Source organism: Daucus carota, chromosome 1 (genome assembly GCF_001625215.2).
Source record: "Daucus carota subsp. sativus chromosome 1, DH1 v3.0, whole genome shotgun sequence".
NCBI classification, from domain to species: Eukaryota; Viridiplantae; Streptophyta; class Magnoliopsida; order Apiales; family Apiaceae; genus Daucus; species Daucus carota.
This window is the reverse complement of record NC_030381.2, coordinates 18,813,686-18,830,287: the sequence shown is the minus strand read 5'-3', so window position 1 is coordinate 18,830,287 and position 16,602 is coordinate 18,813,686. Positions and strand designations below refer to the sequence as shown.

Sequence of the window (16,602 nt, the reverse complement as noted above, 5' to 3'; positions counted from 1 at the left end):
ACGACTCCTCGTTACCTGCATATGGGCCCATTTTGTGTGGGCATTTAATTTTGACCGGAAATGAAACTCATGTACAAAAAACTTTCTTCCTGTGTTTCTTCAACTCGTGGACTTGATTACTACTATTATTTTGGGCTTTTGGCTGCGATCATCATCTCGATACTCCATTCGTCCCATTTCTTTTGTCTCTTTTTAGGATTAAATTAATTAAATTTTAACTAACATTTATATGTATTAAAGAATTAAAAAATTATAAAAAATATATTACTAAAATCTACATTTATTATACTTTAAGATGTATATTTCAATTTTTTTTAAATCATGTAGGACTAATCACACATTATCAGTCAAATTTTGATCAGTTTGATCACAAAAAGTCAAATAAAACAAAAGAAGGAGGATGAGTAATTATTAAGAGGATATCACATTAAAACTTTCAAGATTCTAGGATGTATTGATTCGGGTCTACAGAAACAAAATTATTCGAAAAATTTATGAGTATTGAATCTGGATATGAAGGAGTATACTCAATTAAGATTTTAAAGACTTTTTCATTCAAGAAATCCGAAGATATTTAATTCGGACTTTAAACAGTGTATCAGAATTTAAATTGTTTATTTATATATTTAGGGAATGGCATTTTCAGCTTCACAATGTTATTTTAAATTTGCATCATAAAGACAGGTAACATAAAATGGAATAGGTTCGTCCCCCAAGCCCCAAGCACTTGCATTTACATAATAACGTCATAATTCTGAGATGAAAGCACATAAAAAGAGAGAGAATAGAAGAAAACCTTAATATTAACTTTAACTAGTAGGCTATTCCAATCCAGATTTACATACATACACGCATATATTCTAACAGATATACAAAAATTTTATCCGTCATCAAATTCTGGACGATAACATCCCCTATAATTGTCATTTTTCAACACTTTTCATCTTAAACACTTCTAAGTTCTAACAAGTGTTTTACAAAAAAAATAATACTATATCAGCAGTTTTAGTAAAGAATTCAGTACCAAAGTTCAGCATGCAAGGAACTCACAGTAGTGAAACATACAAAGTATTATTCCTTGTCTTTTTTCTCACTTGTCTTCCTTTCTCTTTTTACTCTCCGGAGATGAAAGGAAAGGAGAAGGGTGAGGTTTGGTGTACATGCCCTCTTTCAACAACTTCAATACAGCTTTTGAAGCAAGTTTCTTGGCTTCGGCCTTATTAGGAGCATTGCATGACTCTTTATATACAACGCCGCTGGCCTCAACCTCAACTGTAACGGCTGCCAAACCATTTTCACATGACACAACAGGCTTTTTTAACACATAGTTCTCCTTCTGGCACAACTGATGCAATTCTCTCACTGGCTGAAGCTTGAGTGTCTCAGGAGAAACCAAGGGTTCCAAAAGCGGACGTATGCTCTCGAACACAACATCCTTTCTGTAACCAGAGTCAACAAAAATTGCTCCTGCTAGAGATTCTATTACATCTCCTAGAACCTGTACCACATGCACAACAAGATCAAAAGAATGCCAAAATCACTCTCCACTGTTTGGATTCTCAAGTGCAAAAATAGGGTATTTATTTGTAAAAATTATTTACATGACAAAAAAGAAGTCCAATGTAATCAACAAATACTTATATAAAGAATATCTTATTTTCAGTTTTTATGCCATCACATCATAAATGGACACCTCTTATTGTGTCATCAATCTACCAGAGCGACAGTTAGGCTCTTAAACTTCACTGCTGAGGGAACACCAATTAAAATCATAGATAAAGGAACACCAGATAACACATCTAACAACACAAATCATGTTGCAGAGGGAAGTAAAAAACGAGATACAATAATCGTGTCAAGCTTGGGACACTAACCTTGGGAAGTGAGTTTTCTGACTCCCATCCAAACGTTGATCCCATTAATGATGGATCCAAATTCTGAACAGAGGACTCTATTTGTCGGTGAAGCTTTTGTGAGGCATGGAGAATGTGTTTCTGCAATCCAACCTTAACCGCAGATAAAGAATAACAATCATTGTTTACAGAAGCTGACCTCAGATCAGTTAGCAATCCAGGAGACATTCCGGGATATCTATTGTACAGATGCAAGGTTATGAGATGATCCAGTACAGAATCTCCAAGAAACTCAAGACGCTGTGGATGCAAGATACATATAATCATCAAATTCAGATTTATGTAAGAGTGCACTTGCTAAAATGTAAGTAACGGTTTTAGTTGCAGTATAAATTTTCTTTTATTTTTGCTAAATACACTATAACAATTTTTATCTGAAAGATACATTCCATCTCACATAGAAGGTTCACTTCATTCAACAACACACACACACAGACACACATACTTGAAACTGGAAGTAGCTGTAAAAAAAATGATTTTCCCTTTTCCGCCAAACAAATAACACAAAGGACTGACATCATACAAGTCCGACATAGTGGATCCAAAGATGAACAAATCAACACCAAAGAAGGCATACTGAATATATTCATCCATCTTAATAGCTTTGATCCTCGTTTTTAACAAAAGTTTTGATTCTTCATCATTGTATCATGTACTTAGAGATCGGCTATACAGACCAGAACCAGTGGGCATGGAGTTATAGGAATTTATGAATACATGAACCAAGTCAAAAACATATACATGTACCTCGATCCCTATTCAATCTACAGTGAAACATGTTTAAACTGAAAACATGATTACATGAACAAAATGATAAAAACAATTGGTACCTGATAACACTGGGGAACTTGGGGTAGCATGAAAGAACCATGTGTTAATGCTTCAACAAGTAGTGAAGCATCACTAAATGAGTAATTAAGTATAGACTCGAGATAGCTAATGTTAAGAAGGTCCTCTGGATGTGCTGAAAAGCTCCTCTTGTATGGTATATTGAAAAAATTGACCTCAATACCAAGCCAATTCATGAATGACAACGCCGCAATTTCACCGCCACTGCTGAGGAATACACCAATCAATGCCTCAACCACGTCAGCTACAACTTTACTTTTTATTTTCCGTACTCCTTTAGTAAATACTTTGGTTGCATTAGATAGTTGAACTTCATAAAAAGCCTCCATTTGTTCGCCAGGAATGATCCACATTTTGGGATCAAATGGTTCATTACGTATTAAACCCTGATACATTAAAAAATAAGTTACTTGGTACAGATTAAACGATTGTAAAATATTATTGTTTGAGAAAGTAGGATTACATATAGAAGTAATGCAGTACTATTATTTATCAATAAAACAGAGACAACTCCCGTGGCAAAAAGAAACAGGACAGCTCATCATAATCACAGATACCGGTCAACTTGTACCATCCAGACTAAGGAAAGTAAGGGGCACAACTACAGGGATTCTACCAAGAGGGAGCTGCAAACTATGGAAGCATAGGAGGGCCTCTGATGGATGTCAAATTTTAAATTCTATCAAAAAACTAACAAAAGGAAAACAAACAAGGAGCACTTAATTTTGTGGTGAACCATAACTTCTGTTGTGCTTCAGATTTATTCAAGAACAATTATTAAGCATCAGATAAACCACAAGAGCAGGCATGCAAGCCTGTGCAATTGTACGCTTATGTGGTTCTATTCAGTTCATATGATGGACAGACAGTGACAAGATGTTCAAGAAACAGTTTTGCTTATAAAGTTCAAATATAGATGATAGACAGACACTGAAAAGATGTTCACGCCACAGTTTTCCAGATCACAAAATTTAAAACATGCAGTATATCTTTTTACTGGTTAGAGACTAACAGTACCCTGCACTCTGCCGGTTAATATTTTCTGTAAAGATGTCTCAGATAATAATATGCTATATCTTCCAAAACAGAAACAGCATTTTGTTCTATGTTTAGCTTTCAGGGTTTAAGAAGTATACCGGGAGTTTACGGCTGCACCCGAGCTTGCATAGGTTAGCATTGGATATAATTCTATCTTTTTTTATACTGAGAACACCTTCATGTTTATCTTGGTGCATTTTAAACACCTGCTGACATGCAGCGTATTTAAGAAATGAATCTCCAAGAGCCTCCAATGACTCCAAATCAAAATTCTCTTGGCATTTTTTAGTAGTAATAGCTTCCAATACCTGACACCAAGAGTAAAAAAGTTATGATTTAGATATATTTAAGCTAGTAATGAAAAGTTTCTTCTTCATAGTAGGTCATGCTCATATAAAAAGAGACAAACTGGACATTTTGCCATTCTACTTTGAAAATTCATTGTAATCCTATCTTACAATGCGGAGCTGCTGACAGTTTACACCACATATTATTGGTACTCATATGATGACAATCTCACCTTTCACTATAAAGTTCAGCACATCACTAGGCTTCAACAACAAAACCCATGAAAACAGGAATGACATTCACACATCTATACATTTAATGGAGTAGTCAAGTCTGCTAAACTTAATTTTGGGAACCAATGATAACATACTAGCCTCCACTTTGTTGCTTATTTGGCTATAGGTATCTAACAAGTCCGCATACAATATCTTTGAAACTAATCTGCAACATACATATCACTTGGGCACATATCAACTTGAGAATTACAGGCTCGTGAATTTTCTGTTTATCATAATCCACATAGATCCGGATACAAATGACTTTGCTGCACATTAATTAACATATATATTCATAAAGCAGGCCCCCAAAACAAACAAAGATATGAAGACTTTATCTTTAATTAATTTAACAAGAAGCGCAAAACACTAAATGAACTTATATACTTTTACCAAAATTAACTGCTAAATTTCGAGTAATGAGATGACATTAGAGTTACCTTGATGGTTGGAACCTTAGTTGTAGCAATAGCATTTTGGTTACAGTAATCGGCATGCATCTTTTTTAAGCTGCTAGCAATGAGCAAAGATTCTATTCGATGCATGATTGCTGAGGCAAATGAAAACGTATAGAAGGTGCTGACAGAAATAGGTGACATTATAATGGAACAAAGTTCAGGAGGCAATTCCACGTATGCATTGCTTTGTTCTACAGTTGTAAGAAAAAATCAGTCAGCAGGAGAAAGTATCATGGAGGATGTCGACTCGAATATCATATGTTTCAGTAATTCAATATAATATACATTCATGCAATTTCAAATCATTAGAACTACTAGTGTTTGATTTGTCAGAAGCATCACTAAGATATGTGTTTTAACTTTTATGACAATGTCAGAGTGTTTTATGTTTCTGTAAATTTTTCTGATTTACTTATTACTGCTTTTTTCCCATGGATTTACTAACATGCATATAAAGAAAAGGATGGGGGAGAACAGAAAAATAAATAAAGGTATTAATCATTATAAATTTGTAACTGGAAATCCCGAAAAAGGCCTAGAGTTGCTGAGTATAAATATAATGGAATAGAGAGATAAGACATTGCATGCTTCATGATTATGCTATCAGTCGCAACTAAAGCTGTGTAAAAGATTAGAAATTGATATATGAACATGCCAAGATTAAGCCTCAAATCCGGCTTCATTTAACACTGTCTGAGGATCTTCACATACAATTATCAGTTACCATTGCGCCCAAAAAAATTTAGTAATATAAATTTGCACAAGAAAGAAGTGAACCTTGCTCCTTTTGCTTTTTATACTTATGAAGGTGATTCTGTACCGAAAAAATATGTCTTCCCTTGAGAAAATGTTCTCGCTCAAATTGCAATTCAATGCCATGCCTGTTATTTACATGACAAAAGGAATGATTACCATATACTGGTGTCAAGCCTCAAATAATATGTTGATACACAAAGACTTGACCTACCTTTTTTCATAGTAGTTTTTGTAAGTTATTGATTCTCCGTCTTTATAATTCAACACTGAACTTCCATTCAAACCATCTAATGTGCCCAAAATGCAGTATATATAACCGTTGTGAGGTGTGTAAACCAAAGAATTTTCTAGAATACACCTGCAGACCAGACCATTCCTTGTGTGCACAATATTATATTGGTCTTTAGGTAAGGGGCAACTTGAGTGAGCATGGCAGATATTTTCACTTTTATACAGATGATAAGAATAGACACATTTCCAGTCAATACGCAGTGACTGCAGTGAGCCAGTAGTTGGGAGGAGAAGATAGTCATATACAGTAAGATCGTTCCACGGGTGAAAAACATCAAGGATCTCATGCAACTTGCTATAATTGTTATTGCAGAGAACCCTGAAAATTGTTACTTGAAACTGCTGACACTTGAGAACCTAGCAACAGAATGTTGAGGATCAACAAAAAAATGCCATGTTTTTTTATTATGAGTAGTCAAACAGATATAATAAGAATTATTACCTCTTTAGAAGTGAGACTTATAGTTCCAACATATTTGATGTGAACTGTTAAACTGCCCCTATCAACCTCCAAATCAAATGTAATGTTGTCTTCATCAAAATTAAGCTCATTACTAGCAGCAAGTATTATATGATCCATTGTAACATCATAGCTAAAACTTCTCTCCAACTGTAGCACATAGCAATAATATGTTTTTGCACCATTGGGTAAACCTTGACCCACAAGTTCCGATGGAACATAAGTATCTTGTTCATCGACATATTCCAGATGACCTGCACAATTTGATATTGGACCATTAATAACAGAATAAGATTTCACAGAGATACACAAATGTAGACACAATTCCGATTAAACTACAAATTTGATTTTGATTACCCATTTCTTCATCTTTTTCTTCCACCAAATCTGGTACAAGATTGTCCGATAGTGCTCCCATTATATGCAACGTTTTGCATGCTTCTAGGCATGCAAGTTGTTTCAGTGTTTTGACATGTCCAATAACAGTAACACTGGGTAATGGGCAACTTTTAGGGAAATATAAGGTGCATTTCCCCAACTCCTTGTCAATATTACATCTTGGAAAGGGTTTAAAGTATCTGCATAGAAAAGAAAATGTGGGAAAAGAAATACAGGTACAAGTAAATACAAATTAGCTAATCAAGACAAACCCGTCAGAAGGTAGCCGAGAGCAATAGAAGTAAATCAGGGACACACTGGAACTAAGTGTTACAATAGCTCCTGTGGAGTCAACCCGGTAGAACACTTCATTGTAAATTTCAGTATCAAGTGGTTGACAAGGCACTGCAGCATGGCGCAAGGATTCCTGCCTCATTACTTGTCCACTAGCAAGGTAGCTGTCTACTCGAGCAAAAGAAGAATTGTCTCCACTACATTTGTCACAAAAAGAGAATAATATTCAGAGCAACCACAAACTTTGTACGGCAAAGTTCAGAAACTCGTCACCTTGCATGTAACGATATTATAGATGATAATGATTAATGATATGGAAACAAATTACGACTCACCTTTCCACCAATAGTAAAAACTCTGAGTTCTGCATTCTAGCCCGACCTCGTGACTGAATAAAACTGCAGACTGTAGCTGATGGGTCAAACCGTACAACCAGATTGCAGCTCTGAACATCCAGCCCTTCTTCAAGAATTGATGTTGCAACAATGATGTTAACCTGCACATATTGTTATAGAACAGTATGCAATTTGTTAAAAAATATATTGCTCTTCCAAAAGTGGGATATCTACAGATACATAGCACATATTAATACCGTGCCCTTGCGAAATTCTTCAACAATTTTATTTTGGGCCTTCCTACTCTGTAACTGAAGACGAGTATTGCTGCCTGCCATATATTCTGTTTTCCATCCACTAAGGCTAGGAAGCAAAACATTCAAAAGGCGACAAAGTACATTCGCCGTTATAACCCTCTGTACAAAGACTATACATCTCAAGTCTTCTAAGCCCCTGTGTGAATAAACATGCAGAAACGATACTAAGTAAAACTGTCGTGCATGATAAAATATACTCCCTCCATCCCTCCCATTTGTTTACAAATGGGTTGGGCACGAAGATTAAGAAATGTATATGAAGTAGTGAGAAAGAGAAAGAAAAGTGGGTAGAGTGACGGGACAGTTTATTAAGGTAGTATAGTTGAGGAAAGTAGTGGATGTAGTTGATTTTAATATTATAAAATTTTAGTATTTTTAGTAAGTTTTGAAATGTAATGAATCAGAAGGGACATCCCCAAAAGGAAAGTGTGAAGAAATGGTTGGGACAGAGGGAGTAACAGATTGAATGTACTTGTACAAAAACTCGATCCAGATTCCACTAGAAACTCAGCCCTTTGACACAACTTTCTTTTGATCAACATAAGACGTTTTAGAAACCAAACAAGTTTGTTTTAAAAAAAGAATTAAAAAAATCATTTCGGCAGTAGTAAGTTTTGCAATTTGTGTCTTTTCCTCGATGTAGCAACCACTCTATGGGATTATATAAATAAATCTACCATTCGTATTTCTAATTATCTTGAATATAAGAAATATAATGATTTCCACCAATTCTCTCTCTATATATAACTGATTCTGTCTTGCGGTTTTTACTTCTCAAATAATTATTAATACCAAAAGTTTACAAAAGCACATTCTCACGAACTTGAGTTCCTGACATGTGTTCAGGAAACTACCAAAAGAAACTACCATTTAATAAGCATCTTCTTCCTCCAAGACTAATGATATTCCACCGCGATATTATACTTATCCTGACATTAATATACTATCATGTGCACAAAAAGATGATGGTAACTTGTGTCAGCTTACAGCATAGTATCATAATACACCACAATGTTTATACTCAGGGAACACCATTTTTGAATTTAACGTTTTTCGATTACTGTTAATAAAGAGGTATTATTTTAGTTACAACCGTAACTGAATAAGAAATTGAATTCTAATGAAAAAAATTATATGTATTAAACAAGGATTAGTAAGTGTTTCAGATTAACCTGCGTTCAAGAAGAGATTCAAAGAGACAGATAACTTTCGTTGATAGATAACCATTCAACACGTTGGCTTCCATATCATCCCTTATGGACCAGTCAGGATCTAAGGAATATAAAATGTAGGGAAAATTAGTAGCAACCAGGACCGGGCATAAATATAGTCTAGAAACTTCCAGTAGCTTATCTCTTGCACTAGACGGAAGCATACCTGAAGGCATATAACCAGAGAGAAGTTTGAAAACATCCAAGCTGAATTCTGTAATAATCCTCTCCCCGGACTTATCCAGTTTATCCCATATAAACATCTCGCTTTCTTGCGATGATAAAGAATCTGCCGCCTAGTATAATGACAAACTTGCTGCTTAGTACATCTTACACAACAATTTAAAAATCCAAATGTGCAGCAAAATACCTTTATGGCCAACCAAAGTCCAAGTTCAGTCAAGCAAAAGAAAAAGGTTGAACATAGTTTAGACAATCTCTGCCTCGTATTTTCCTTTTGGGACTCCTCGACGTTCGCTTTTTCGATATCACATTCAAACTGGTAGAAAATATATTGCAAGTCAAATCTCATAAAGCGAAGATAATAATAGTAAACAGTATTATAACAACTTAACAAGTACAATATCTACTATTAATAATATTCCGTACTCGTGGAATATCATAATGAGTACAGACTATTAATAGTATTATAACAAGTACAGAATATTGTTAACAGTATTGTAACGAGTACAGAGTGATTATTATCAATTGTTAATAGTGTTACAACAATAAGTACCTTTTTTTTTAAAGTCTTTAACTCCCTAGCTATATCTTCGAATAGCGAGTATGGAATATCCACATGTCTATAACTCTTGAGCTTCGGAGTTGACATTGCAACATAATCTGTTATCACAGACTCGCTACTGCAGGTGAATACCTATACCAGAAGCCAGAAGGGAAACAAATTTAAGTCACCGGCTCGATGCGTAATTGCATTCAGAAAACTAGTAAGTTATAAATTAAGAACATGAGTTACTTTTTTCACGTAGCAGGTATGTGATATAATTACCAACTTGTTCCCAAGAAAAACAAAATATGTGTTCATCTGTGTAAAATGATAAAATCTTAGACAAGCTATGCTATAGAAAACAAAGACTTGAAACATTTGTCTTCAAATGACTATAACAAAAAAGTCAAGTAAATGATGCTTTCTGCATTAGTATTTATATGCAATAGCTACTCATGATTCATTAAGGTCCCAAAAAACACACACACGCACACTCAAAAAACAGATGGATAGACTTAACAACCACAAAACAACAAGAATAGAAAAAAGAAAAGGGAACAATAAATATCTCTACCTTTGAATTCATTATATTCTCAAGTTCACAGATTTGCTTCCAGTAACCTTCTTCGTCACTTGAAGCTATAATTTAGAAGAAGAAAAAAAAAGAAGTTAAATTAAAAATAAACATAAAGATCAAGTATTTCATCCTCTGGAGATGTCCAGGCTCAAGGACATGTAATGAAGCTGTCATTAAGAGTAACAAAATATATATATGATAGAAGGCAATGCTTGGGTACCTTTAGTGTTGATAAGGGAAGCGGTCATCCCTAATATCCTAGGAAGCTGCAAGTTATTAGATTCCAGTTGACGGTGATAAAATTCCTGTGGTAATATTAAAAAATTAAAGGTAGATACAATGACATGCAATTCAGATATACATATCAAACAACATAAAGAGGATTTCTAGACAATGGCAGGATCAACAATGATCTTCTAGGCTGTAGCCACTGTGTACCTCTTATCCATTTGCTTACTCTTTTGAGGGCATACTGTTGTGCATGAATTACAAGTTCCAGAATAGTACTAATTTATGGGCCCATTCATTACATTTTCAAGACAAATTCAGTTAGTCATCTCTAGAAAGATACTGCAACTCAATTATATCCTCTTTACGTGTTTAGGAAAAAGAAAACAATGGCACTTGGTTTAAATATTAAACAATAATCAACGTATTATTGCCCTGAAAATTTGGAGAAGGGGACACCAATACGGACACTACAATAAAATGTATGAACCTGGCAGAGTAAGAAATTAACTGTCTTACATTTCTAATAATGTAGACAGGTTCATAATATGTTAAGATTCATAACCTCCATGAACAATCCAGAAAGTGCTTTACAAATTCAGATTTGGTTATAAGGTTTCGGCTTAAAGTTTTATCAAATAAAAGGTTGTAATTGATATGTTAAACTAGGACAAGGCTAGTCACAATGGTTATCTTCCATCTTCAAATTAAAATTTCTAAGGTGATATCCTATTAAATAATAAGAGTGTTTTACGTAAAAAAAAATATTCACTTAAACAAGTTTAGGTCAACTCTAGCACCATTAAAGTTAAATACACGCAATTCCAGCAAATATAAGTAGGTAAGTCTAGGTTATGTGGACCAGATGATAATGTTCAAGTGGATTCTCAAGTAATTGAGGAGTCGATATTGGCATAACTTATAGGTATATACAGCGGGCGTGGGAGCCAGGTTGCATAGGTGACCATTAATTTGAAAATCTACTTCTGATATAAAGAAGTCAGTCAAATGGTCCATAACAAGCATGGTTGTCATGTCGCTCGACTAGTCGCGACTAGTCGATGAAGTGGTAAAGAGATGTCAACTCAATATGTCGACTAGCTTAATGTTGAAATTTCGATCGACTGGTCGACTAATCAGTCGACTAGTCGTGTTGCTAAGTCGTCCGGGTCACTGACTGGTTATAACCCGGTCCAAACCCTGGTCAAAACCCGATCAATGTTTAATTAAAAATAAAATAAATAATCCTAAACACCACTGCCTCCACTCTCGATTCCACGACAATCTACTGCTTTTTTAACGTACAATCAATGACAAACTACTGCTTCTCCTTTAACGAGTAAGAGATATTTTCCTTTCATTCTTCTTCTCTTCTTTAACATCTACATTCTCCATATCTATATTCTCTATATCTGTATGTACTTACTGTGTATATACAATTATACCTACATGCATATATGATTAAATATGTATGCATATATACAATTTTATATACATGTATGCATGTATATTCAATTGTACACGTGAATCCCGAAGAAGTGACTGAAGAGAGGCACAACAAAGTTCCATCTCAAAGTAGCCTTGACCTTGAAAGTTGCACAAAGAGCGAAAGAAGAGCGGAAGAAGAGCAGAAGAAGAAGGGTGAAAAGGCACATAGCACACTTCTTTTATGAGAATGGGATACCATTTAATGCTGCACATTCCAGGAGTTATGAAATAATGGTGGAGTCTATTGGACAGTTTGGACCGGGTTTAAATGAGCTAAGAGTACCGTTGCAAGAAAAAGCAAAAAAAGAGACAGATAAATTGAAAGAAAGCAGGAGAACAATACAGTTGCACACTTATGTCAAATGGATGGGCTGATAAGCGGGGCAGGCACGTAATAAACTTCCTTGTTAACTGTCCGGAAGGGACTTTTTTGCTGAGTTCAGTCGATGTTTCAAGTAAATTTCAAGATGCGAGAATGCTAGCTGATCTTTTTGAGGAGCAGATACATTTAATTGGAAGGGAAAATGTTATTCAGGTAGCCTTTTTTTACAATTTGTTAAAAATACAATGTGGGTTGTTAATATTAATCTACTTGTAGGCTTGTACTATTAATATTAATATGCTCGTATTATTTTTAAGATGTGACAGACAATGGTGCCAATTTTAAGGCTGCTGGAGGTTTATTGTCTTGTAGAATCCCTACGCTTTACTGGAATCCTTGCACAGCAATTGTATGGACCTTGAAGGTCGTCGTAGTCAAAGGAGGGCTACTGAGTACTGCCTCTTCTTCACAAGTTGATGCCTCGTCCGAAATTGAAATGACGGAAGAAAGTGTACCAATTATATTAAATGATGATAAAAACATTGATGATGATTGTGGATATATATCACCAAACAGTATTAGTCGGAGAAATGACGAAGCACTCGCGCAAGATAAAATCTTGGGTCTCTATGATGATTTCTGAAGTCTAGTGTTTTAACCAAGTTATTTGCAATCTGCCCTGTTCTCATTATTTCCATTCCAGGATTTTGTTTGAATCTACTGGATCTGCTAAGTCTTAAATGTTATGTTATGTCTATGTACTGCACTGCAATCCCTATTTTAACCTTGTTTCTTGCACAGCACTACCATTACCACAATTGTCATTACAAATTAGGTCAAATTAGTACATCACAGTGATAATTATGTTAATTGCTAGAACTTAGAACTTAAAACCTAAATTACATAATGTATAATTATACACACACACACACACACACACACACACACATATATATATATAGATATAGATATAGATATAGATATATATTAGATTTATTTACTTTTTATCAACTAGTCTACGACTTATCGAATAGCCGACTAACCGGAGGTCCATCGACTCGCTTCGACTTATCGACGTGACATCCATGATACCAAGTCATTTTAAATATTAAATTCGATAGAACTTAATAGAACTCAGTCAAGTCTATAACATGTTACTGCAAATTCAATCTATAACATGTTACTGCAAATTTAGTAAGATAGAACTGCATGGATTAACTTACCATCATAATGCAAGCGTAGGGGTGTCTGCCTCTAGCATGATGGCATTCATCAAATATTAGGATGCGTATTGTCTCAAGCTTTATATAACTGTGCCTCAAGGCATTAAGCAATATTTGTGGGGTCATCACAAGCACCTGAATGACAAAAAAGGAGTTGGTAAATCTTATGCAGGCCACAAAATTGAACACCTAACCAAATTTCAGTATATTGGAAAGAAGAGCTGCTTTATGAGTTTTAGCATAGACACGTGACAGACCTGCTAAGATTAAGAGATAGGTAGACAGGATATGTAGGAGTAGAAGAACAGAAGATTACTCAATTCCAAATTGAATTTATTTTACTCATCTTTCTTAACTAGTAAATTTTACTTTCCCTTGTTATCTGATCTATTTTCTGCTGCTTACATCATTAGCAAACAGAAAAGACAAAAAGAAATTGTTGTTAATTGTAATGATTCAAACAAAATATGATGTAACAGCTACTAAATAAAAAAAATGATCAAAACAAAGACAAACACATTGATCCTTCTTTTTTTCAAAATGAAGAGTAACTAATCGAAAATTATACTGACCTCAAAGTCATCCTGCTGCTTCTTCCAATCGGCAGCATTCCAAAAATCCACTCCCATTTCTCCCCAATACTTTCCCACTTTTAAGTCTGTGTGCATTTGCACAACCTCAGCTTGCTATTCAATATATAACAAAAACACGAATGAAATCCAACATAATCAAATTGTAACAAATCACAAATCCACAATCCTGACATACTTGGGAAACCAGAACCACAGTGGGGACCAAAAAAACCGCAAGGGAAGTCGAGGGTTTCCGCAAAAGGTGAGCATAGCTGCGCAGAAGCATGATAGCAATGAGGGTTTTCCCAGAACCAGTTTCCAGAAAAACTATGGTGTTTTGCTTCATTGCCATTTCCAGTGCATCTAGTTGGTAACTAGCAAAACAGAAAGCATTTAAACCAAACACACATCAATAAAAACCATATAAACATTACTATCAATTTATGTTACTAAAAAAAGCAAAAAAAATTAGCAAAACACACACACATATACACACACCTCCTAGCGAAAGGATCAGCAGACATTTCTTGAGCAGTCTCAACCAGAGCCATATCACCACTCTCCTTGTTCCGAGAATGATCAAGCTTCAAAATACACAATTCACACAACAGTAAAATTATATATTCAAAACAATAAAATATTTAATTAAAAAAGATTCAAATAACCACAAAATAACACAATCAAGAAAGCCCAAACATAATCTTGAACATATATACAAGAATCTTGATTATATCTATGTAAAATAATGAGGGGAAGAAGAGAAAACATACAGTGTTGTCGACCAAGATAGCCATGAGTTAGTGAAGTGAATAATTGTAAGCAGCAAAACGGCTTGTGTTCTGTCGTAACTCGTGTTATATAAGGCAAGTGTATTTTATACGATGATGTTTTTTGGACGGATGGGCGGGCCATAGCACGTGAATACCGTATGTACACACACACGCTGCACTGTGTTACGACTTACGAGCGTATCCGTGCACACAAAGAGAGTACCTTGTTTAGGTAATGAATACAAAGATTCAAAAATTAGAAAATTCTTGATTTAGCTTTTCAAATTGGAATGAAATTTTAAACCAAGATAGTGCAAGAGTGTGAACTAAAAGTTTGGTCGGAGATATTTGAGATATATATATATATTATTTATTAATTTATTAAATTTGATGTTTGTTAAAATTATAAACCAATTGAGATTTTCAAGTATCTCACTGAGTATGGTGATATTTAGTGAAGATTTCATATGATTTTTAAAATTTTGATAATGAAAAAATTGTTTTACAAAATAATTAATTTTACCGGATTCTATATTTTCTTTTATACAATTTTAATTAGGGGTTTCCTCATAAATAACCAAGTCCAAAATTGTTTTTGCAAAAATACTACATCATTTTTAAAGATTTTGCAAAAATATAAAAGTTTTAAAATATTTGCAAAAATATTATATGCAACCTGTTGCAACCACATGCAAATGCAACCATATTTGCAACCCCTGCGAGGCTAATCAATCAATCATCAATATACTTATATACAGGAGAAGCGAGGGGCGTGTAGGTGGCGCCTCTCACATCGCTCCGTTCTATTTTTCTAATTTTCTGAAATTTCTGCATGAAAAATATCAAAAATTAGAACTACCTTTTTTACTTTCCGATATATTAGAAGCAAGTTTCAGAATCTGATTTTGTTTCAGAAGCGAGGGGCGTGTAGGTGGCGCCTCTCACATCGCTCCATCCTATTTTTCTAATTTTCTGGAATTTTTGAATGAAAAATATCAAAAATTAGAACTACATTTTTTACTTTTCGATATATTAGAAGCGAGTTTCAGAATCTGATTTTGTTTCAGATTATTTATACAATATAGCAGCTTGAAAGTTTTAATCTGATTTTGTTTCAGATTATTTAATTATGAGAAAAAGTAACACACAAGTCTCTCTGCACCTATAAATACCCTTATAGGTTGTAGGGTTTAGGATCATCTAAATACAAACTCTCTCTCAATACCACAACCATTACGGCTGAGCAAAAAACCCAAATAAAACCAAAACCGAACCGAAACCGGTGAAAACCACACCGAAAAAAACCGATCCGAAACTGAAAAATAAAAAACCGAACCGATGTTATGGGTTCGGTTCCGGTTGTTGATTAAAACCGAACCGAAGTGATTATTTCAATAAATAAATATAATATATATCTATATGTATTAGTTGAGACAATTCTAAAGATAAACATGAGATTCTTGATTGTAATTGAGGTTTGGCCATTGTATCCTCCTCATGCTACTATATGTCCATGCTGTTTTCTCATTATTCCAGTGTGTAGAGTTCTTTATTAGCAGGAGTACGTATGCTTCTACTTGTTGTGATTGTGCATTACAGAAGTATTTATGTGTATGCTCTTCAGGTCAGAGTATTTGATTGTGTAAACTTGTGGAACTATAACTTTATCCCACCATCACCATTTCATAATACATATTAGGGGTGAGCATTCGGTCGGTTCGGTCCAAAACCGGACCGAACCGAATAGACCGAGAACCGAAGTTTAGATTTTTTTCGGACCGAACCGGACCGAAGTTTTATAATGGACCGAACCGAAATAATTCGGTTCGGTC

The 16,602-nt window shown here is 34.6% G+C and overlaps 1 protein-coding gene across 1 annotated transcript; it reads right to left on the bottom strand.

Moving 5' to 3' along the window:
* Positions 1-785: 785 nt before the first annotated feature.
* On the bottom strand, positions 786-14,869 carry LOC108201317 (endoribonuclease Dicer homolog 2-like). The gene is made up of 23 exons (XM_064092369.1): positions 14,771-14,869; positions 14,499-14,584; positions 14,197-14,374; positions 14,001-14,114; positions 13,429-13,563; positions 10,388-10,472; positions 10,165-10,229; positions 9,600-9,740; positions 9,234-9,362; positions 9,030-9,159; positions 8,825-8,924; positions 7,593-7,788; positions 7,336-7,496; positions 6,979-7,197; positions 6,686-6,906; positions 6,311-6,582; positions 5,789-6,225; positions 5,599-5,702; positions 4,804-5,012; positions 3,899-4,108; positions 2,744-3,148; positions 1,875-2,153; positions 786-1,498 (listed from the first exon to the last, which is right to left on the bottom strand). The coding sequence occupies exons 1-23, from the start codon at positions 14,792-14,794 to the stop codon at positions 1,091-1,093; spliced, it is 4,308 nt and encodes a 1,435-aa protein (XP_063948439.1). The 5' UTR covers positions 14,795-14,869; the 3' UTR covers positions 786-1,090.
* Positions 14,870-16,602: the final 1,733 nt, after the last annotated feature.

Excerpts from the sequence above, each read along its gene's own strand:
- LOC108201317 (XM_064092369.1), bottom strand. The coding sequence starts at position 14,794 with ATGGCTATCTTGGTCGACAACACT. Across the intron at positions 14,585-14,770 it reads CTATCTTGGTCGACAACACT|CTTGATCATTCTCGGAACAA; the intron begins GTATGTTTTCTC and ends TGTATTTTGAAG. Across the intron at positions 3,149-3,898 it reads GGTGCAGCCGTAAACTCCCG|GGTTTAATACGTAATGAACC; the intron begins GTATACTTCTTA and ends TTAATGTATCAG.